Source organism: Balaenoptera musculus, chromosome 20 (assembly GCF_009873245.2).
Source record: "Balaenoptera musculus isolate JJ_BM4_2016_0621 chromosome 20, mBalMus1.pri.v3, whole genome shotgun sequence".
Taxonomy (NCBI): domain Eukaryota; kingdom Metazoa; phylum Chordata; class Mammalia; order Artiodactyla; family Balaenopteridae; genus Balaenoptera; species Balaenoptera musculus.
Window position 1 is genome coordinate 15,547,269 of NC_045804.1, and position 24,429 is coordinate 15,571,697.

Sequence of the window (24,429 nt, forward strand, 5' to 3'; positions counted from 1 at the left end):
AATATGGGAAAAAAGAGAAATCAGCAAATTTTTTTAACGACCACCAAATTTGTCCAGAATGGGCCAAATAGTAAATATTTTAGTCTCTTTCCCAAGTATAGAATTCTGCTCTTATAGCATGAAAGCAGACACAGACAACACATAAGCAAATGATTATGGTTATGTCCACACAAAATTCTACTTACAAAAGCAGGTGGTAGGCCAGATTTAGCCTGGAGGCCATGGGTTGTCAACTCCTGGTATAGAAAGTGAAGGAACCCCAAATTCAAAGCTAGTTCTCCCTGCCCACTGATACTCCACACAAGACTTCTACCAAATTCAGGGAGACAACAATCTGGGAGACTGGAAGCTTGACAATAATGTTGAGCAAGATCTCATAATGAGATGATACTTAGATCCCAGAGTCCTGCTAAAGGGAGAGGACTGACATACACACAGAACAGACCTCAACCTAGACATCTGAAACACATGTGAACTGAGACAAACTAAACTGCAACCTAGCTCTTATCCACCTCAACCCTCCATCAGGTCCAAGAGAGCAGACCCTCACCATAGCTGTCTTACATAGGAAAAAGCTTTCCCTCTCTACATGTTGACGAAAATTCAATTAACTATCAAGTTAAGAAGAAAAAAGAGAATTTTATTCAAGCCAAACTGAGGATTATAACCCAGGAAGCAGATTCTCAGAAAGCTCTGAGAACTGTTCCACCTGTTAGAAGTTGAAGGCATAGTCATATACATTTTTGAGACAAAGGATCATACATCAAAATGATACACTGATTTTACATAAAGTTCACCAAGGATACACAGTCCAGGTAAACACGTACAAAGCGAACAGCAAGGCACCATGACCCCTACAGAGCTGGGAAAGAACACTATTCTTTTAAAAAATTACATTGCTAGCGTCAGAAGGAAGAAAAAAAAATTTACCTTTACAGTTGAGCAGGCACTCCCACCTTTGAGGAGCTCTGGTTAATGCGTAATGCAGATGCACACTGCACATTAGGGAGGGAGAAGGCCCAAACAAACACAGAGCGGGAATTTTACGTTTATTTTTTCTTGTCCTGCCTTAAAATATGAATTTTATTTCATCAAGGGAAAAATATTATTTACTCTAGCCTCTACAAATCTTTTAAACACAATATCTGATAAACAACAGAAAAATGATGAGATGTGTGAAGCAGCAAAAGAATTAACAGAAGCAGATACACATCTGACCTAAATGCAGGACTTAGCAGACACATCAGCTATTAAACTATTATTTTTAGCTATTATGTAAAAGTAAAAAAAGGTTAAAAACAGAAAAAACAGATGAAAAGATTAAAAATTTCAACAGAGAAATGAACTATCTTTAAAAGAACCAAATGAACATTCTATAACTGAAAAACACTATCTAAATTAAGAATTAACTGACTGGGCTTAAAAGCTGACTGGACTCAGCAGAAAAATATTAATAAACCTGAAGACAGGCCAACATAAATTAACCAAGGGGAAAAATTACCAAAAAAAAACAAAGAAAAAGAACAGTTTGAGATGTATTAGGTAATATCAAACAATCTAATGTACAAACTAGAAGTTCCAAAACACAGATGAAAAAAGGATAGAAGAAATGCCTTAAGAAATAATGGCTAAGGTTTTCCACAACTGATGAAAGACATCAACACTTAGACTCAAGAAGCTCACCAAAATCCAAACAATATAACAGAAAGAGAAGCATACACCTAGGTATATCATAGCCAAATGCTAACAGCCAAGATAAAGAAATTTTTTAAGCAGCCATATTAAATAAAATAAATAAATAAATCACATTTCATTCAAAGGCAAAAACAATGAGAATGATTGCCAACTGCTTATCAGAAACAAAAAATAACAGAATAACATCTTTAAAGTGTCGAAAGAAAAGAACTGCCAATCTAAGATTTTATACCCAGGGAAAATATCCTTCAAAAATGAAGGTAAAATTAAAACATTATGAGTAAATGAAAGCTGAGATAATTCACTGCCAGTGACCTACACCTCAAGAATGCAAAGGAAGTTCTGCAGGGTGAAAAAAAATTATCCCAGATAAAACACCATTTTACAAGAAGGAATGAAGAATACTAGAAGAAGGAAATATATGGGTTAATATTTTTTAAGACATTTAAAAAGCATCTTAAAGACTAATGACTACTTAAAGTAACAAATGTATTGTGGGATATATATCAATACTACAGTGGAAGTAAAATACAGGACAACAAAAAGTGGGATATAAATAGAATTAAATATTCTAAAGTCCTTACAGTGCTCACAGAGTAGTAGAATAAAATTTCAAGTTAAACCATAAAAAGTTAAAGATGCATATGGTAATCCTTTGCACAGTCTCTTTTTTAAAAAATCCAAGAAGGTATAGCTAAAAGGCCAAGACAACAGAATTTAAAATATTTCATAAATTCTAAAAAAGACAGGGAACAGGGGAAAAAAAAGAATGAGGAACACATGAATGCAAAAGAAACAAAGAGCAAGATGAGAAACTGAAACCAAATCACATCAATAGTTATATAGTCAATGTAAATGAACTGAATATACCATTTAAAAACAGAAAATCAGATTGGATTCAACAAGACAAAACTACATATTTACAACAAGAGATACACCTTAAATACAAAATCTAGATAGATTTAAGGCCAAAGTATCAGAAGCTCAACTAAGCAAAACATTAACATACAGTAGCTAAAAAAAGCAGTAAAGTTTACTTAAGAAATATAGCAAACTTTGCCCTATAAAAAGAAAATACATTTTGTTTTCTAGCATCCATTAGATAGTTATAAGATCTGATCAAAATACAGCCAAAAAAAACCAAAAATAAAAAAACAAAACCCTCAATGTTTTAAAGCAAAAGTTGGCAAACTTTTTCTCACAGGGTCAGATCGTAAGTATTTCAAGAGTGTGGGCTGTACAGTCTCTATCACGAATGCGTGTGGCTATGTTCCAGTAAAATCATACTATGTAAAAAGTTAATATTGAGAATACTATATATCAAAATTTATGGAATACAGCATAAGCTATATCATAGAAAATTCATAATGTAAATGAGAAGAAAAATAAACAGAAAATTAGTAAAATCAAGAGTTGGATCTTCTGAAAAAGCTAATAAAATATATAAGCCTCAAAGCTAAGAGACAGAAAATATAAAAACATTCAATATTAGGAGAAACTGAATTAAACTCAAATGAACACAATATTTATAACTTTATACAAATAAATTTTAAAATCTCAATGAAATGGACATTTTCTAGGAAAACAATAAATTATCCAAATTGCCTAAAGGAAACCTAATTACACTGATGAAAATAAAATAGAAAATACTGTCAAAAAACTACCTAAAAAACCCCCAAAAAGCTCAGGCTAGCCATTTTTATGTCTGAGTTCCACTAAACTTTCAAGGAATAAATAATTTATATGATACATGAAGCACCGTAAAAGATGAAACCATGACAATTCATCTTGTGAAGTCAGCATAACTCAAACAACTCTGAATAAATAGGATTAAAAATAAAACTGGAAATAGAGGTGAAAACATGAGTGCAAGTGTATGTGTCTATCTGATGAGAAGTGCTATTAGTTTAATTGCTAAACCACCACAAATACCTGAAATATAAATAAAACCAGTCAAATCAGATATGTTTCAAAATGCAATTTCAAGGCTCTCACCACTTTTTTCACTCTCCAGTCATGTTCATTTTCACAGCCCACCACCGAATAAGAATCCTTCTTCTTTTTAACACAGCCACACTCTGTCATTTCCTCTAATGACTTTTCCCCTCAAGTTCTATGACAGCCTATCTTAATTGGCAAGGACAAACGAATTTCATAAAGAGTAAATATCTCAACTGACAAACACAAATTGGGCAAATAGATGGGCAGAGAAGAGAAAGGGAAACAGCAGTCAATAAAAATATGACAGGTTTGGGTTTTATTACAAAAGATGCTATAGCTCTACAATTAAATAAGTAAAATCCTTTCCTCATATTAAACAGGAGTATGTTTTCTAACCAAATTTGTTAGAACAGGATACAGAAAAGGTAAAAACCCTTGAAAAGCTTATGCTGTAATTTCATGGTTTATTAGTGAAATAAAACTTACTGTCCCTGGAAGGAAAAAGATATTTTTATAGCAAAGTATATTTACATGAATGCTATTGTACATATTTCTTTGAACATTTTATTATGAACATTCACTATTCAGACAGCAATGAAGATTTTAATTAATTTCAATGCCCAGTTGGTGGTGGTGAGGAGGGCGGAGGGAATGCCAATAACAAATGCTTCTAACAAAGTGCCCTATTTTCACAGATGGACTGATTTTTGCTCATGAAGGGGTTAAAGAGAAATTAACTCAAACTCAAATATCAGGCAACCAGTACACTACCCAGTACTTAGTGATTAATGAATAAACATCTGTTGACAGAAACCAAATCATGATCTATAAAAGTAAAACAATGAACTGGACTTCATAAATATTAAAAACTTTACAAAAGACCCTGCTAAGGGGATAGAAAGACAATCAATAGGCTGGGAGAAAATATTGGCAAACAACATATCTGACAAAGGCTAGAATATAAAAAGAGCTCTCAAAACTTAATACACACACACATACACACACACACACACACACACACACACACACACACACACAGCCCAATTAGAAGACAGCCAAAAGACATGAAGAGATGTTTCACCAAAGAAGACATACAGAAGGCAAATAAGCACATGAAAAGATGATCAGTATCATTTAGCCACTAGGGAAATGAAAATTAAACCACAATGAGATACCAATACACACTTATCAAAATAATTAAAATTAAAAGTGACAACACCAAATGCTGGCAAGGATGAGGAGAAACTGGATTACTTACACATTGCTGGTGTGAATGTAAAATGGTATAGACACTCTGAAAGAGATGGCACTTTCTTTAAAAACTAAACATGCAACTAAAATACGTCCTGGCAACTGTACCCCTGGACATTTACCCCAAAGAAATGAAAGCACATGTTCACACAAAACCCTGTACATTTCCCCATATGACCAGCAATTCCACTCCTAGATATATTCCCCCAAAAAACTGAAAACAGAGACTCAAACAGATACCTGTATGACAATGCTCAGAGCAGCATTATTCAAATGGAAATAAACCAGTGTCTATCAACAGATGAATGGATAAACAAAATGTGGCATACACATACAAAGGAATAGTATTCAGTCATAAAAAGGAATGAACTTCTGATACATGCTACAACAGGAATGAACCTTGAAAACATTATGCTAGGTGAAATAAGCTACATACAAAAGGACAAAATAGTATGATTACACTTACATGAAATATCTAGAAAAGGCAAATTCACAGAGACAGAAAGATTCGAGGTTATTGGGGCTGGGGAGAGGAGGAAATGGGGAGTTACTGCCTAATGGGTACAGAGTTTGTGCTTGGGGTAATGAAAAATTTGGGGAAATGGTGGTGGTTGCATAACATGGTGAATGTAATTAATGCCAATAAATTGTAAAATTAAAAATGGTTAAAATAGTGAACTTTATATTATATACATTTACCACAATAAAAAACTTAAAAAAAATCAGTCCATGGCCTGTGATACCAGTGCAGTGCCTAGCAAGAGACCATTACAATAACTAACAGCACAGGATCCTCACAGAAAACAATTCCTGCATGAGATGAGCTTATAAACAAACTTAGAAAACACATCGGAAATGATCCACCATGAACAAGTCACAAAACATCACAGAAGAATCAGTGCCCCAAGCATTAAAGGTAATACAATGATGCCAGAAAACATAAGCTCTAACACCTCCATTCTATCCCTAGTTTAAGTCTAAATCAAAGACAGCTTCTGGCTGTTCCCAAATTTAGAATGTATCTTTTGGTCATAATGGCATTTGTGTCCTACAATGTGTTGGACAGCGCCACAAAATGAAGTGGCAATAATGCTCTTGCCTCAGTAATGCCATGGTTTTCTTTGCTCTCTTTCCTAGACATATGTCTAGCCTATGTGCCTATGTAACCAAGTATTTACAGCTAGTTTTAATATCTTGTAAGTCATACCCTGACCAAAACCAATTATTCCCTTTCATACTTATTCTTCCATAGAATTTTTAAAGTTATTTTACCCAACTGAAAATGAACCTGCTGTTTCCTGAATGGAACTGAAACAAATTTTTGTGTAAATCCAGAAGCATTATATGTCTTTCCATTTGTCCAAGTCTTACACACTTCAATAAGGTTTCTTGTCAAATCTATTCCTGAGAATTTGATGGCTGTTATCATTGTGAATGTAATTTTTTTCTCATTTACACTTCTAATCAGGAAATATTGGTAGGGCTAAAAGTGCTAACCACCTTGCCAAATTACATTATTATTTCTAGTAAGTATTTACTGGATTCTCTGGGGTTTTTACCTTGCTTAAAAATAAAAATGACACTGTCTTGTCTTTTCCAATATTTATATTAGTCACTTTATTTTCTTGTCTTTATTGTATACTAGAACCTTCCAAACAATTTTGAAAAAGAGTGGCAACAGGAGAAATCTCTATCATGTTTCTGTTTTAATGAAAATGGCTGATCCATTTCTTTGTTTAGAATGATGCTGGCTGTTGGATTTGGTGAATACTCTTTATTACATTTAAAGTATCCTTTTTCTATTTTAATGCTTTTAATGGCTGCTCAGATTTATAAAATGCTTTTTTAGAAAATAATGATATGATAATGTGGTTTTAAATTTTTTTTCTAAGTAAAAAACTTACGTTGATTTTCTGATATAGAAACGTCTTTGCATTCCTGGAACAAATTCTACTGTCGTAGTACACAATCAGGAATTATTTATATTTAGCTGTAAGTTTTACTTACTTTGCTCACTTTTCTTTCTGCATCTCCTTCTTTCCTCACATTTATTTTTTATTTTGGTAGGAGACAGCCTCAAGATATTTTTTTTCTCCCAATGGCTGTGTTATATTAAGGGTACTATACTTCCTGAGTTCTTGAATATCTGAAATTCACAGTATTTTGCCCCCCTCATACCTGAGTGATGGTTTACCAAAACAATGATACAATGATACCAAATAGTGGCTTAGTTATATCAAAGAAACATATTGGAACTTTTACTAATTACTTGCATGATTTTAAATAATAAAAACAACAGTTAAGAAAAATATATATAAACATTTAATTTTTAGAAAACATAAAAACACACATCATTTCTTTGTAACTCATAATTCAAAAGAGCCAAACAGTTGTCTTTTCACAAAACAAGAGTTCCAGGTCCTATGTACATCAGAAACAATTTTCACATCATAAAACTGAATTAAGCTATAAAATTCAAAGCTGATATTCACATATCCTTAGAGGGAGAATTTTGTCTGAGAAAATTCATTTGTTATTACTTGATATAAAATCTATTTCTGTTAAATATTTACCTAGTGCCCCACACAAGACTTGAGATCAACTATTTAAAGGACAAATTAGAACAGTCAATTTCCTTTATTACAAGTGCTTTTCAAACTAAAAACTAAACTGGTTCCCTAAAACAAAACAAAAAAAAGATTATGCCATGAGAAAACTTACCTTACTAATTTTAAAAATAAGCCATGAGCCAAAAGTTAATATAAAGAATAAAGTACCCACCCAATTATTCATTAATGATTAAAGAAAAAAACTGTAATGATGAAAACATTAATGGTGTCATCCCATATACACACTTTTTCTTTAAATATCAAATTTATTCTTGCTTTGGAATTCTTGTCTTAGAGTACATTTGAAAAATAATACTGCTTCTCTATAAATTCTTGCCATATATAATACAAATCACTATTTTTATAACTACTCTAACTTACAACTACTCTAAATTATAAACATTTTACATGAAAAGCCATGGAGAAGAATAAACACTAGAATAAGACCCCCTGAAATCATTACTGACATAATTAAATACCTAGTAAATCAAAATAATAAGCTTTAATAATACAGTAGAACCTTGACATATATGGATTTAATAATATGATTGTTACTAAAGCAGTAGTTACTCAGAAGTCTAGGATACAATAATTTGTAATTTTGCTAAATCACAAATTTGGTGCCTACCTCTAATAAGGGTAGTATGTGGAAATAAATCACTCACCTGGTACTCAGGGCAAAAAGTCTACCCAGCATCTGCATCTTAATATGGCTTTACTGTTTTCTACTAGTTATTTTATATGGATTAGTTGTTGTGAAGTGACAGAAAATCCTACTGCTGGTGTTAAAAGTGAACAACTGTAGGTGTCTAAGGAAATCATAGTTCTTGACCAGAAAATAAATTTTGGATAAACCATTTCTTTAAGTGTCAAATGTGGAGGCAGCTTGGATCTCTGACATGTATGAGTTACTCTGTGTGCATGTGTGTGTGTGTGTGTGTGTGTCTTTCAAAAGGTGACCAGTGGGGTGACGTCAACTATTATTCGTCTTCTGCTAAATCCAGTTAATGTCTGGGGAGATACAATACCTAAATGCAATGTAGTTCTCTGGATTCAATTCTGGAACACAATGAGGAGTTTAATGAAAAAGCTAATGAAATCCAAATAAAAGTGTGGAGTTTAGTTAATAGCAATATACCAATGTTGGTTTCTTAGTTTTGACAAATGCACCATGGTAATGTAAGATGTAACAGTTCGGAAAATTAGGTAAAGGATATACAGGAATTCTCTGTACTATCTTTGCAACTTTTCTGTAAAACTAAAATTAACCCAAAATGAAAAGCTCATGGAAAAAAAAAATAAAAAGAGGCATAGGAGGAAATAAAATTATTAATAAAAACCAACAGAAACAGACACATTTAGAGTTAGACAGAAAAATATAGACATAAATATAGTAGGTCTATATTTATAAAAGATAAGAGACAAGATTGAGAATAGTACTGACAAAGAACAGAAAAAAATAAAAAGAACCTAATGGTGTCTACCTGCAGACTGTTTTTAAGTTGAAAGGGGAAAATTAGTATCTATATAGCAGAGAAACTGGACAGTACACTGATTTGGTCATCAAAATCACTAATGAGTGACAGATGGACATTATGTGCCTCCAGCTGTGATAACCCAAGAAGAAAAGAACATATGTAACATTCAGACCACAGAAACATACCCTGAATCTAATCATTAAAAAAAAATCAGAACAAATATAAAATTAGGAGCATTCTAGTTATTCTTCAAACATGTCAAGAAAGGCTGAGAAACTGTTTCAAATTAAATGAGAGTAAAAAGACATAACAAGTAATATAATACTTTATTCTAGACTGGATCTTGGAAAGGGGGAAAATTCTTTTTCAAAAAATTACTAGGTAAACTGACAAAACTTGGAGAATAGATACTAGATTGGATAAAAGTATTATATCAATCTTAAACTGCTTGAGGTTGATAACGGGACTGTGGTATAAAAAAGAATTTCCTTAAGAAATACCTGTTGAAATTTTTAGGAGTAAAGGGGCATGATGTATTTAACCCACCCTCAAGTGATTTAAAAAAGAGTGAGAGAGAGAGAAAGGGTGAAGTAGGGGAGAAACGGAGACACTGTGCGTGTGTACTTATAGAGAGAGAATGATCAAACAAGTGTGGTGAAAAGTTCATGAATCTGTGCAAGGGTATATGGAGTTCTTTGTACTACTGCTGCAACCTTTCAGTAAGCTTAAAATTATTTACAAATTTTGGGAATTCCCTGGAGGTCCAGTGGTTAGAACTCTGTGCTTTCACTGCCATGGGCCTGGGTTCAATCCCTGCTCAGGGAACAAGGATCCTGCAAGCCACACAGCATAGCCAAAAAAAATTAATAAAAAAAAAGTATTTCTAAAATAAAAAAAATTTTTTAAAAGCAAATGGAAGTTCTAGAACTGAAATATACAAAAACTAAAATTAAGAACTGAATGTGGTTAAGAGCAGATTATATACCAATGAAGAGTGAATTAGTGAACTATAAGATAGATAAAAAGAAAATATCCAACATAAAGCATATAGAGACAAAAGAATAGAAAGAGAGTGTAAGAGACATAGATGACACGCATGTAGTCTATCAAATGCATAACTGGAGTCCTAGAAAGAAAGGAGAAAGAGAAAAAAGGGAAAAAAATAAAATTTGAAGAGATAATGAGTAATAGCTTTCCAAAACTGATGAAAGTCATCAAGCCACAGATTCAAAAAACCCTACAAACATAAATAAATAGAAGAGAAACAAAGACAGATTAAAAAGAAAACCACTCCTAGGCACATCAATGTAAATGTAGAAAACTAAAAACAAAGAGAAAAACGACAGATTGCCTTTAAAGAGGGAGCAATTAGACTGACAGTTGACTTTTCACCAGAAATAATTCAAGAAGCCAGAAGACAATGAACAATATTTCAAAGTGCTGAAAGAAAATAACTGCCAACCTATAATTCCACTCCCAGCAAAAACATCCTACAAAAATAAAGGCAAAATAAAGACACTTTCAGATAACTAAACACAAAGTAAAATCACCACATCAAGATCCCAACTAAAAGAAATTTTAAAGGGTGTTCTACAAACAAAAAGAAATTTGGCGATCCCATCTAGAAAGTGAAGGAAGCAGGAGGGAACGAATATCAATAAAAATGTCAAATATGTGAATAAACCCAAACAACAGTGACTACATAAAACAATAATAATGTCTTGTGGTGTTTAAATACATATAGGTGTAAAGATTATAAGGCTCTTCCATTGTCCAGGAAGGGGGTAAAAGTACCAATTGATACCAAACTTTGATTGATGTTTTAATCTTTAAACTAACCACTGAATGAATTATAAGAGTATATAATCTCCAAGTCAATAAGGAGAGATGTGGAATATAAAAAATCTTTTGATCAATCCAAAATAAAGCAATAAAGGAGAGAGAAAAAGCATAGAACAGTCAGGACAAGCACAAAACACACAGCAATATGTTATATTTAAACCCAAATGTATCACTGGTTGAATTACTGTAGACGAACCAACATCTCCCTTAAGAGAAAAACTGGTCTGAATGAATAAAAAAAGAAAATTCAACTATGTGCTATTAACAGTATAACCAGATATATATGTTGAAAATAAAAGAATGGAACAAATTATACCTTATAAATACTAATCAAAAGAAAGCTAGTATAGCTATACTAACATTAGACAAAGTCAGCTTTCAAACAAAAGGCATTATTAAAAATACAGAGGGACATTTCGTCATGGTAAAACAGTTAATTCACCAGGAAGATATAGTAAGTCTAAATTTCAATGCATCTAATAAGATATCTTTCAAATATAGACAATTCTACAATCATAGTGTGAGATTTAATCACACCTTTCTCAGTAAATAATTTTTAAAAAATAAGTTAGGATATAAAACGTTTGAGGACTACCATTAACAAAAACTGACCCACACTACACCCAATAACTGCAGAATCTACATTATTTGGTGCATCTAGAACATTAGACTTAAATTGATCATATGCTGAGCTGTAAGGGAAATCTCAATAAATAGGAAAAGAATAAAATACAGGATAGGTTCCCTGATAAGAGTACAATTAAGCTAAGTTAATAATAAGATAACCAGGAAATCATCAACTGTTTGGAAATTAACAATTATACTTTAAATACCTATGGATCAAGAAGAAATCACAAAGAGAGCTAAAAAACATTTTGAAGAGAATGATAATGAACATAATACTACTTATGAAAACTTGTAAAATGCATAAAAATTAGGAAATTGAAAAGATTAAAAGGATATAATAGCAACAAGGATATACTATATAGCCCAGGGGATTATATCCATTATCTTATAATAACCTATAATGGAATATAATCTGCAAAAATACTGAATCGCTATGATGCACACCTGAAACTAACACAATATTGTAAATCAACTATACTTCAATTAAAGAAAAGAACATGATAAATACCAACAACCCATTTGCAGAAAACAAACATTTAGTACATTAATCTTCAACATTTCTCCCAAAAAAGTATCTATACAGTTTTGGTTTGTTTTTACCTTAAAAGCCTAAGAATTACACTCTTGTTTTTTTTTAAAAATCTTTATTTTAATGACTAGAAAAATGTTCAACTTATATTTCACTTTCTGTATAACCCTTTGAGGACAGTTTCTATTATTTTTAGTCTCATTCCCCAAAGAGTATCTAGGACTGAAATAATTTCACATGTTAATTCAAAAGTAAATTTAGGTCTAGAAAGTCTTTAATACCTAGTTCACAAAAGCATTATACTCTCATATATTAGAAATAAATATTTTTCTTTCATAAACTCTTCCTTTACCTGACTATCCCTGATGAGTGTTCATCAAGTGCTCCTCTTAATAAAGAGTCTGACAGCCTACAGGAACGTACACTTTCTTTTTTTCTAAATTAAATAAGCCATTTAATAAATAAATATATAAAGTGTTGTAGCACTAATTCAGATCCCTAAGAGAACTTTCTTTTCTAAAACATCACACGGAATAAACGTAGCAGAGTCACTCACCACTTGATCTGTTCTTACGACTTGATTTCCCTCCAGTAAGAAGCATCTTGAGACTATTCCGAAACATGGTTGTGCTAGTCTAGTATTCACAAAACTGTAAAAGAAAATGTGGGAAAACGTTAGAAAACTTGGTTTTCTATTCAAAATACTATTAAGAGTTAATTTTAAATGTGCTATAAGGAATTAACTACTCTGTTTAAATATATAGTACAGAAATTTTAACTACATGAGAGAAACATTTATTTAAATAATTTAATTAAACATTTATGTTGTTTCTTAAAAATATACTATAATACTTTGAGTACCCTAAGAGACAAAGGTAGACATCACTGAGGGTACACAGAAATAGAAAACAATTAGGTAGGTATAAATACAGTTTACCCTTCCACCAGGCTCTCCATTTCTTAGACAATTTTCCCATATGCTCAATACACACACCCAAAGTTTAAGAGTTCAGAACTTAAGAATAGATGCCTATTTCCCATTGGTCAAGCCAGAATTCCACCTCACAAGACTACTAATATATATGAGTACATCAGTATACAGATATACTACTAACCTCTGTATGTCCCACTCCTATCAAAGGAAAATCCTGCTGATTGTGCTTTGGATTATGTCCTCTCTCACCTCAAGAACTTTTATCTAAAAATCATCTTCCTTTTCTCTTTCACGCGGCTTTAATTTTTTTCTCTCTACTGAATCATTCCAGTCATAACATAAACATGCTAGTATGTCTTAACCAAAAACAAATAAGTTAAGTCCCTCTCTGTATTCCCACAAGGACCAATTACTGCTCCTATATCCTTGCTCTGCACAGCAAAATTTCCCAAGTGTCAATACTTGGCACCTGCAGCAGATTGAACAGAGCAAATGTGAATTAGAACAGAGGTTAACAGAAAATCTCTGAACCAAAGCACAGAGAAATTAAAGGTTGAAAACTACAGAAGAGTATGAGAGGCATATGGAATCCTTTGAAAGGTTCTAACATACATATCATTGAAATCCCAGAAAAAAAGAAAGAAAAAATAATAAAGAAACGTTATCTGAAGTGACAACAATCAAGAATTTCCTAACATTGATGAGACATAAAGCCACATCTTTAAGCAGCTAGGGAAAAAATAAACACACTGAAAGAAGCAACAATCAACAGACTGAGAGATAACTTTCAATAGAAATGCTGAATGGCACAAGACAATGGAATGACTGCTTAAAATTTTTGAAAGAAAAGAGGTGCCAATCAAATCTATTCACAGTTTAAAATGTTTTGAAAAATGAAAATGAAATAAAGGTGATTTCAGAACAAAAGCAAGGAATTTATCAGTAAAAGAAATACTAAAAGGGAGTTCTTCCAACAGAAGGAAAATGATACTAGAAAAAAACATAGAAATGCAAAAAGGAAGAGCCATAGAAAAGTAAGCATATTGGCAAATATGAATGAACAATAATTGTAAAAAAATATAACATTACTAACTTGTTACGTTTAAAATATATAGAGATTTTACATGCATAACGACAATGACAGAAAAGTGAGGAGTGGGGTAAACGAAGTTAAAGTGTGCAAGATATCTGTCTACATTGTGCAGGAAGTGGCAGAAGTAATAATTTACACTAGACTGCAACAACTCAAAATTCATGTAGTAATTTCTAGGACAGACATTAAAAGCTAACTGATGTGAGAAAAAGAATGATTAAAATATCTGACTGAACCAAAGAAGGTAAGAAGTGAGAGAAAAAGCACAGTATCTGTGGATAAAATATAAAACAAATAGTATGTTGGTAGCTTTAAACTTAAATTATATCTGTTATTATGTTAAATACTCTACTAAAAGACTATTTATGGACACAGAAAGATTAAATATAAAATGATGAGGAAAGATATACCACACAAAAACCAATTAAAAAGAAGCTAGCATAGCTATGCCAATATCAGACAAAGTAGACAAGGCAAGATATTTCTTAATAATTAAAAAGTCATACCAACAAGAAGATACCCTAATTCTAAACCTCAATGGACCCAACAACAAAGCTTAAAAATATATAAAGCAAGAATATCCAAGACTAATAGATGATACAGACAAATCCATAATCACATGGGAGACGAACACACATTTGTCAATAGCTACAAGTCAAGCAGACAAAAAATTTACTTAAGATATATTGATAGAAGATTTGAACTACATAATTAACCAACTAGACTTACAAAGTATGTGTACAGTATGCTCTTCCAAATAAAAAGAGAATACACAAACTATACACAAAACATATACCAAAATGGACCATATGCTGGGTTATAAATTTCAATAAATTTCAAAGCACTGAACTCTTTGGGAGTATATTCTCTGACTACAATGCAAATTATTACAAGTGAATAATTTTTAAAAATGGAGAAAATCCCCTACTGCTTGAAAATTAAGTGATGCACTTCTAAATAACCCATGAGTCAAAAAAAGTAAATAAATCACAATGGAAATTTAAAAATATTTGCAATGAATGATAATGAAAAAATGACTTAGAGAAACATATGGGATGTAACTAAAGCAATGTTTATAAATAAATGTATACCTTAAATGCAGTATTAGAACAGAAGGGTCAAAATCAATAGCTAAACTTCTATCTCAAGAAGTTCAAAAACAAACAGCAAACCAAATCCAAAGAAAGTAAATGGAAAGAAAGAGTAAAGAGTAAAAATGAGTGAAGCAGAAAACAAGTCCAAAATGGATAAAATCAACAAAGTCAAACAATGGATTTCTGAAAAGTAGCAAAATTGAAAAACCTAGTAGCAAGGCTGATCAAGAAAAACAGATGGAAATTACCAATATCAGGAATGCAATAAGGGACATCATTTCAGATACTAAAGCCTTTTTCTAAATAGGAAGATATACGAACAACTTTACACCAAATTTAACATTTTACATGAAACAAATTCTTTGAAAAATACAACTTAATGAAACACAAAGTTGAGCAGAAAATCTCAACTACCTCTATCTCTATTAAAGAAACTGAATTTATCAAAACTTTTCCCACAAAGAAAAGTACTGGGCCAGACTATTTCACTGGTGAAGTCTGGCAAACGTTTAAGAAAAACACCAACCTTATAAAAATTCTTTAAGAAAATAAAAATAATACTTCCCAACACATTTTAAGAGGGCAACATGATCTTAATCACAAAATCTAACAGAGATTATAAGAAAAGACAATTACAGATTACATACCTCATGAACATCGACTCAAAAATCCTTAACGAAAGACACTGAAAACTACAAAAGGTTGCTTTAAAAAGAATTAAAGAAGACCTAAATAAGTAGAGACAGAGGCACACCTCGGAGATACTGTGGGTTTGGTTCCAGACCACTGCAGAAAAGTAAATACTACAATAAAGTGAGTCACACGAATTTTTTGGTTTCCCAGTGCATATGAAAGTTATGTTTATACTGTAGTCTATTAAGTATGCAATACCATTATGTCTGAGAAAACAATGTATTATATATACCTTAATTTTAAAATACTTTAATGCTAAAAAACGCTAACCATCACCCAAGCCTTCAGCAATTTATAGTGATAACATCAAAGATCACTGATCACATACAGAAAATAAACTAGTGGCTACCAAAGGGGAGAGGCAAATTAGGGGTATGGGATTAAGACTTACAAACTACTGTGCATAAAATAGATAAGCAACAAGGATATATTGTATAGCACAGGGAATTATAGCCATTATCTTGTAGTAACTTTTAATGGAGTACAATCTGTAAAAATATTGAATCACTATGCTGTATACCTGAAACTAATATAATATTGTATAAATCATACCTCCATTTTAAAAAAGATCATTGATCACAGATCACCATAACAAATATAATAAAAAATGAAAATGTTTGAAATATTGCAAGAACTACCAAATTGTGACAGAGACATGAAGTGAACAAATACTGTTGGAAAAATGGTGCCAATAGACTTGCTCGACTCAGGGTTGCCACAAACCTTCAATATGTAAAAAACACAATATCTGCAAAGCACAGTAAAGCGAAGCGTAGTAAAACAAGGTATGCCTATATACTATGTTCACAGATTGGAAGGTTCAATATCGTTAAACTGTCAATTTCCCTATATTGCTCTAAAGAAACAATACAATCTCAACCAAATTCCAGCAGGCATTTTTTTTGTGTGTAAATTGAGAAGCTGATTCTAAAATGTATATGGTACTGCAAAGAGCCTAGAACATCCAAAGCAATCTTGGAAACTACCAAAAAAAGCTAAAGCACTTATAAGACCCGAAATCAAGACTTACTCTATAAAGCTCCAGTAATTGTGACAGTATAGTACTGTCGTAAGATTCATCAAATAGATCAATGGAACAGAACAGCTAGTGCAGAAAAAGACCTATACTTAATACCGTCATTTGTTTTCAACAAAGTCATTAATGGGTAAAGGAAAGTCTTTTCAACAAATGGTGGTGGAACAAATACATATCCATTTTTTAAAACTTAACCTTGATCTGTGCCTCACACTACACATGAAAATTAATTCAAAGTAAATCAAACATCAAACATCATATAAATGCTAAAATCATAAAGCTTTTAGAAGAAAACACAGGAGAATATCTTCATTATTTAGAGGCAGGCAAAGGATTCTTAGACACAGCAAGTAATAACCATAAAAATTCATTAAAATGTAAAAAAACATGTGCTCATCAAAAATAACATTGAGTAAATGAATAGACAAATCACAAACTGGGAGAAATTATGCACAAAACATATATCTAACACAAATAAACATGCAAGATATATAAAAAACACCTACAACTCGATAATAAAGAGACAATTCAATTTTTAAATGTGTAAAAGATTTGAATAGACACTTTTTAAAAAAAGATATATCTTCTTTTTTAACACACATATAAAAGGAGCTCAACATTTTGTCATTGGGTAAATACAAATTACAACGAGCTACCTCTATATTCCCACCAGAAGAGCTAATTTTTTAAAGCCTGACAATATCAAATATTGACCAGGATGGAGAGCAACTGAAATTCTTAATACATTGTTTTAGGAGTATAATGGTACAATTGCTTTGGAGAGTTTATTATAAAACTAAGCATATACCTAACATATGACTCCACCCCTTACATATTTACCCAGGAGAAATGAAAACATATGTGCTTAAAAAGACTAGTACAACAATCTTCATAGCAGCTTTATTCATAACAGCCAAAAACTAGCACAGGTGCCCATCAACAGGAAGATGGATAAACTGTGGGATCTTCTTACAGTGGAATACTACTCAGCAATAAAAAGGTATGAACTATTCATATGTTCAACAACACAGATAAATCTCAAAATATAATATGTTAAGTGAAAGAAACTTACATTAAAATGTATGCAGTAATATATGGTAAGAAAAAAATCAGAATAATGGTTGTCTCTTAGGGATACATATGAGAATTAACTGAGAAAAGGCATGAGAAAATTTTCTAGTATGATGGTAATATTCTGTTATCTTGAGGGAGCTTGGGATACACATATGCATACATTTGTCAGAACTCAGCCAATGTTCACACCAGATTTATGCATCATATTGCATATAAATTTTACTTCAGAAGAAAAAAGTGAGAAAATATTCAACTTTACTTAATGATATTCATGCTTAAATATTTAGAGGAAAGCATACTGATATATCCAATTACTTTGACATGCATTAAAAAAATAAGACAAAATGATGGATGGATAGAGGGAAGTGAAGGCACACATGTAATAAAGCAATTATAGCAAAATGTTAACACAAGATTCTAAGTAGTGGATATACATGTGTTAAATGTAAAATTATGTTAAATATCTATATGTTTGAACTTTTTTATATGAGGTAAAAACACTCTGCCACAAAAGAAACTCTAGGCCCAGATGATTTCAACAATTTAAGAAAGAAATAATATCAATCTTACACAAATTGTTCCAGACCACAGAAGAATAGGAAGCATTTCCAAACATGTTTTCTAAAGACAGCATAAGCTTGATAACAAAAGTCAACAAGGTTGTTACAGGAAAGAAATGTTACAGACCTCTCTTTTGCCGTAAGTACAAAAATTCTAAACAAAATATTAGCAAAATCAAATCTACCAATATATAGATCAGGACCAAGTGGTGGTTTAATTCAGAAATGCAAAAATGATTTAACACATGAAAATCAATATAATTTACCATGTAACAAAAGAAATAAATCATATTATCAATAGATGAAACAAAACCAATTGATAAAATTCAACACTCATTCATTATTTTTTAAAAAACTTACACAAAACAAGAAATAAAAGAGAAGCTCTTTAATATCATAAAGTGTATCTTTTAAAAAGCCTATAGAGGACTTCCCTGGTGGCGCAGTGGTTAAGAATCTGCCTGCCAATGCAGGGGGCACGGGTTTGATTCCTGGTCCGGGAAGATCCCATATGCCGCGGAGCAACTAAGCACATGCACCACAACTACTGAGCCTGCGCTCTAGACCCAGTGAGCCACAACTACTGAAGCCTGCATGCCTACAGCCCATGCTCCGCAACAAAAGAAGCCACCACACTGCAACAGAGAGTAGCCCCTGCTCGCCGCAACCAGAGAAAGTCCGTGCGCAGCAATGAAGACGCAACACAGCCAAAAATAAATAAATTTATTTTAAAAAATAAAAAAATAAAAAGCCTACAGCAAACATCATACTAAATGGTGAATGACTGCAAACATTCCCCCTGAGACTGAAGAATGTGACCACTTATTATCACTACTTGCACTTAACATGGTCCTGAAGGTCTTAGCCAATACAAATAGGTAAGAACATGAAATAGAAAGTATAAAGAATGAGAACAAAAATGCCACTTTCACAAACAGTATGATTACTTACTTAGAAAACCTAAAAGAATTTATAAACCATTAGAATTAATAAGTGAATTTAGCAAGGTCATTAGATACAATGTAAAACAAGATTTAAGGTGAACATGAAAAAATAACTTATCCTTTTTCCAGTGAAGATAAATATGGTGATGAATCCTAAAAATATTTCAAGCATTTATGAAATATTCCTTCTATACATGCATCTTGAGAGCCATTTTTAGGGTTTCTGCCCCCTAATCTTACTTTAAGAGACTATCTGAGAAGTAAAAGTTCCAAGCTTGATAAGTACTTACTTCACTAATATTTGAAAGACTTGAAAAAATTGTTTTATATGTAGGGATATATAAAAAATATACTTCATGCTTTAAAACATACCATGAGGGCTTCCCTGGTGGCGCAATGGATGGGAATCCGCCTGCCAATGCAGGGGACACGGGTTCGATCCCTGGTCTGGGAGGATCCTACATGCTGCGGAGCAACTGGGCCCGTGCTCCACAACTACTGAGCCTGCGCTCTAGAGCCCGTGAGCCACAACTACTGAAGCCTGCGTGCCTGGAGCCCGTGCTCCGCAACAAGAGAGGCCACGACAGTGGGAGGCCTGCGCACCGCAACGAAGAGTAGCCCCCGCTCACTGCAGCTAGAGAAAGCCGGCGCACAGCAACGAAGACCCAACACAGCCAAAAATTAAAAAAACAAATAAATAAATAAATTTATTTAAAAAAAAAAAAAACATACCATGAAATTTAAATAGCAAACTTTAGAATTCTTAAATTTATATTTTCTTAGAAGAGAATGAACAACTATTTTCTTATATATCAGATTCTCTGCATGTATACAGGTGAGAAAAATATATATTATGTAAAATATTATACACATATGATTTCATTTAGTCCTCATCAAAACCTCCTTAAGACAGGTAGTATTTGCTTCATTTTACAGAAAAGGAAGCTGAATTAAAGAAAAGCAAAATAGCATGTCCACAGTTATACAGCTAATAAATGCTTAAGGTCATATTTGAACCCATGCTCTTTGTCCACCTCCTCATTGTCTCTTCTTAAATAAGAAACACTTAATAAATCTATTTAAAAGAGCTGAAACTATGAAATTTCTAAATCTAGTGATCCAAATTAAAACTCCCAGAAGCAGTATTCCATTTGGTTCTTGTTTTTAAAATACGTTTAATTTATTTATCTTTTTGTGGCACTACCACATACTTATTTTACCTTACTCTAGTAAATTTTTTTTTTAAAGTACTGCTACAGGTTGGCATTAGTCTTTGCAAATGCATCAAGAAAAATTATGGGGCTTCCCTGGTGGCGCAGTGGTTGAGAATCTGCCTGCCAATGCAGGGGACACGGGTTCAAGCCCTGGTCTGGGAAGATCCCACATGCCGCGGAGCGACTAGGCCCGTGAGCCACAATTACTGAGCCTGCGCGTCTGGAGCCTGTGCTCCGTAACAAGAGAGGCTGCGATAGTGAAAGGCCCGCGCACCACGATGAAGAGTGGCCCCCACTTGCCGCAACTAGAGAAAGCCCTCGCACAGAAACGAAGACCCAACACAGCCAAAAATAAATTAAAAAATAAAATTAAAAAAAAAGAAAGAAAAATTATGACAAAACTCATTTGGGGGTGGGGGGAGAAAAGACATCCTGCTTTAGTGGACACTATGATGTCCCACCCAGATCCTCATTACAGGATCAGTGCACCCATCCCTCCAGGTGTTATTATTGGCTGAGAGCTGCTCCCGCTTCACCAGAGAACTGCTCTAGACTGACTAGAGCCACCAATGACTCATTAGTGCAGGAGTACAAAAGACCAGCTCCTTTTAACTCAAGGAGGGCAACTCTGTGGAATGATTTATGCTCCAAAGCCCTCGCCCATCTCTTTCTATTCTTTATTTTTCTTCAAATACTGATCTCTAAATGATGTGTTATATACCTGTTTTTTTTACTGTCAGTTCCCCCACTAGAATATGAGCTTCACAAGGGTATGAAAGCTGCTTATTTAACTCACTGCTGCAAGCCCATAACTGGAGAATAATGCCTGGTAAACAGCAGGTACCAAATAAATATTTATTGAATTAATTAATTTCTTTAGTTTGTATATCACTGTCCAAATCGAATCTCTTGTGGAGAAACCTGATCTTACTCTTTTTATCCTTGATGCCTAGCTCATAGGAGGTTCTCAACACTTCTTAAATGAGTAAATAAATCAATGAATAATTGAGCAAAGACTTGATTCATCAGATTATTAACTTGGTAAAGAGGTAAACGGATGTAATATAAGTAAGCTTCAATAGACAAAAACAGGTTATGAACTAACTAGAATAATGAAGACTAAGATGATTGTGCGTCAGAGAAGGGTACAGAAATTTTAGGCAAGTCCAAATTTTTATCTGAGGAAAAAATCAAGAAAATTCTAGACATACTCCAAACTTCTGCCTAACTCAGACCTTACTACTATATATGTATAGTTCTTCAAAGTTTCAAAAGGAAAAAAAATGTATAGGCACAGATTATTATTAGAAGAAAAACGAATTATTGCTTAAAATTTACTAAAACTAGGAGTAAAAAAGAATAAAAATTTTAAATCTAAAAATAAACCAAGATAACATTCCACAGTTAATTTAAGTAAAAAATGATGATGGGTGAAATAAATTAATTATAATGATAATCACTTTTTGAAGTATAGGGGGTTTTTTTTTTGGTCTTTGGTAGTCCTAAAACATTTTATTTTATTTTATTTTATTTTATTTTATTTTTATTTACTAAAACATTTTATAAAAATTGACTAAAATGTATAAAGAATGAAATGAAACATAAAATACTTATTTAAGGCTAATTATCCATCTCATTGCTACATTTTGATAAAATGACTTTCTTATTCAAGTTAACCCACCACTAGAAAATTTATTGTAATAAAATATTAATACAGAAACTCTACAAAACTGAAGCTAAGTGGAAAATGACAGTTTGATCTAATTGGATTTATGACAGTAATATATGGCTAAATTTCACCCTACTTTTCCAAGTTTTAGATCCAAATTTTTTAAAATGTTAACTCTCTAGGAGAAATAATCAAATAAATTCCTGGCAAGTGAATCTCTGGCAGGAGAATAACAAACAACATTCACAGACCCCCAATCATTTCTAATTGTCTTGTACTTAACTGATTCAAACCTTATGTTATCTACATGACCCTATGTTTGTGACACCTGGCTTAAACCATTCAGGAAAAGTATTGACTATTCTGGTCCTAATGGTCCACCAAGGCTGGAAATTCAATGTCCTATCTCAATATCTTCTTGCACTATTTTATTAGTGGATAATCAAGTTTCATTTTCAATGTTCATCCCTCCTGCACATAGAAAGCCCTTTTCTTATCCTGTTATTCAAAAAAGGAGCACAATATCCCCCTTCATTTAAATATTTATGTAATAATAATGTAATCAAGTTAACTCTTAAGCACTTCTGCACCATTCAGGCTAAATAATCGCAGAATTCCCTTTAACTTTTCCATATCAGACATTCTGCGTTCTGTTAGCCAGCTTCAAAAAAAAAAAATCTGTGTTCCTAAATCCTCTTTCATTATCAGTGGTTTGGTATTATTTTTATTCTTATTTCTGGTTTTGTGGTAGATTGACTTATTCTTACTTTTTTTTTGTTTTCTCATTCTAGAAACAAGTTTCTTGACATTGGAACTACGCCTAGTAGATAAATTATACTATTAACATGCTGTTAAAGTTCTATAGGATCTGAAGAAAATGTTTTCAACACTAAGAAAATAAAAAACAAGGAAAAGTAATAAATTAAGATATTGTCTGTAGAATTTTAATCACAAAAACAAGAATACATACTGATCCAAATGATGAATTAAGTATTATCTTTCCCTATCCAGAAAACCAACAAAATCTCCTTCTAGAATTCTCTCCACAATATTAATTTGGATACTGCCTTTATCAGAGTCCCCTTGAAAACAAACCTGTTGGTATAACTGTGAAAAGTAAACTATAGATCTTTAAAGTAAATGCCACTCATTTTTGAGCATTTATTACCCTTCCCTTCAGAGAAATTTTTGTAAGGGAAAAAAACACACACACATACCCATGCTTACTAAACATTTCAAAGAAAAATTTTAAACATTACAGGGAAAGATGCAGTGGTTAATGATGCAGATATGATGGAAATGTTGGAAAATATGATAATATCATTTTATAATACATGGTTTTAATGGAAGATGCTAAGCACTTAAATACATATCCTTGATTTTAAAATATCTAAAAGATAGCATATTCCTCATACAGAAAACCTGAAAGAAAACATGGCACAAGAATGTAATTAATGACTATATAGTTGTTTAGTGTTTATTAGTATATGTTTATCTCACTAGACTGTAAAAAGCGAGGTTACCACTGAAAACCTGCACCAGACACAGAAGCTGACACATAAAAGGCATTTAGTAAGTATTTGTTAAAGGCATGAGGGGGTTCCAAAAAATGGACTCACAAATAATCTAAGAGAGAAATAGAGAAGAACAGAAGATCTCAAAAAAGTATGCACATAACTGTAACAGGAGAAGTAAATAACCAATGACAAATGCAATAATGTGAACCATGAGAATATTAGTTAAAAAATAAATCCAGCAGCATAAACTGGGGCTTTTGAAAAAAGGTAAAAACTCTACGTTAAAAAAAAAAAAAAAAGGATAAACAATGATAGGACAAAATCAATACAAGAAAGAAGAATCATCTGTCCACTATCTGGAAATTGCATGTTTTTCCATCTGTGAAAGGCATGTTGAATGACCAGGATATTATCAAGAATGGCTTTCCATTGAATGTTGACTGAGGTAAATTGCTAGATGTGTCAGATACATTCCATTAAATAACTCCGGAAGTACCTACAATTAATCAAAGATAAGAGACGGTGACAATATAAAGACGGAAGGACTAAGGGAAAATCCAGAGTATCCAGTATAATATACAATAATCATAAACTATCTGCTCATACTAGAACGTTTTGAACAAGTTATA

The 24,429-nt window shown here is 32.4% G+C and overlaps 1 protein-coding gene across 8 annotated transcripts in view; it reads right to left on the reverse strand.

The window, feature by feature from the left end:
- The window catches only part of TANC2 (tetratricopeptide repeat, ankyrin repeat and coiled-coil containing 2), a 361,655-nt gene that overhangs the window by 310,441 nt on the left and 26,785 nt on the right, over positions 1 to 24,429 (reverse strand). For all 8 annotated transcript variants that reach the window (XM_036836548.1, XM_036836547.1, XM_036836546.1 and 5 more), the window contains exon 2: positions 12,529 to 12,622. In XM_036836548.1, the coding sequence (XP_036692443.1) occupies positions 12,529 to 12,595 (67 nt within the window). In that variant the 5' untranslated portion in view covers positions 12,596 to 12,622. The remainder of the gene's footprint in view (positions 1 to 12,528; positions 12,623 to 24,429) is intronic.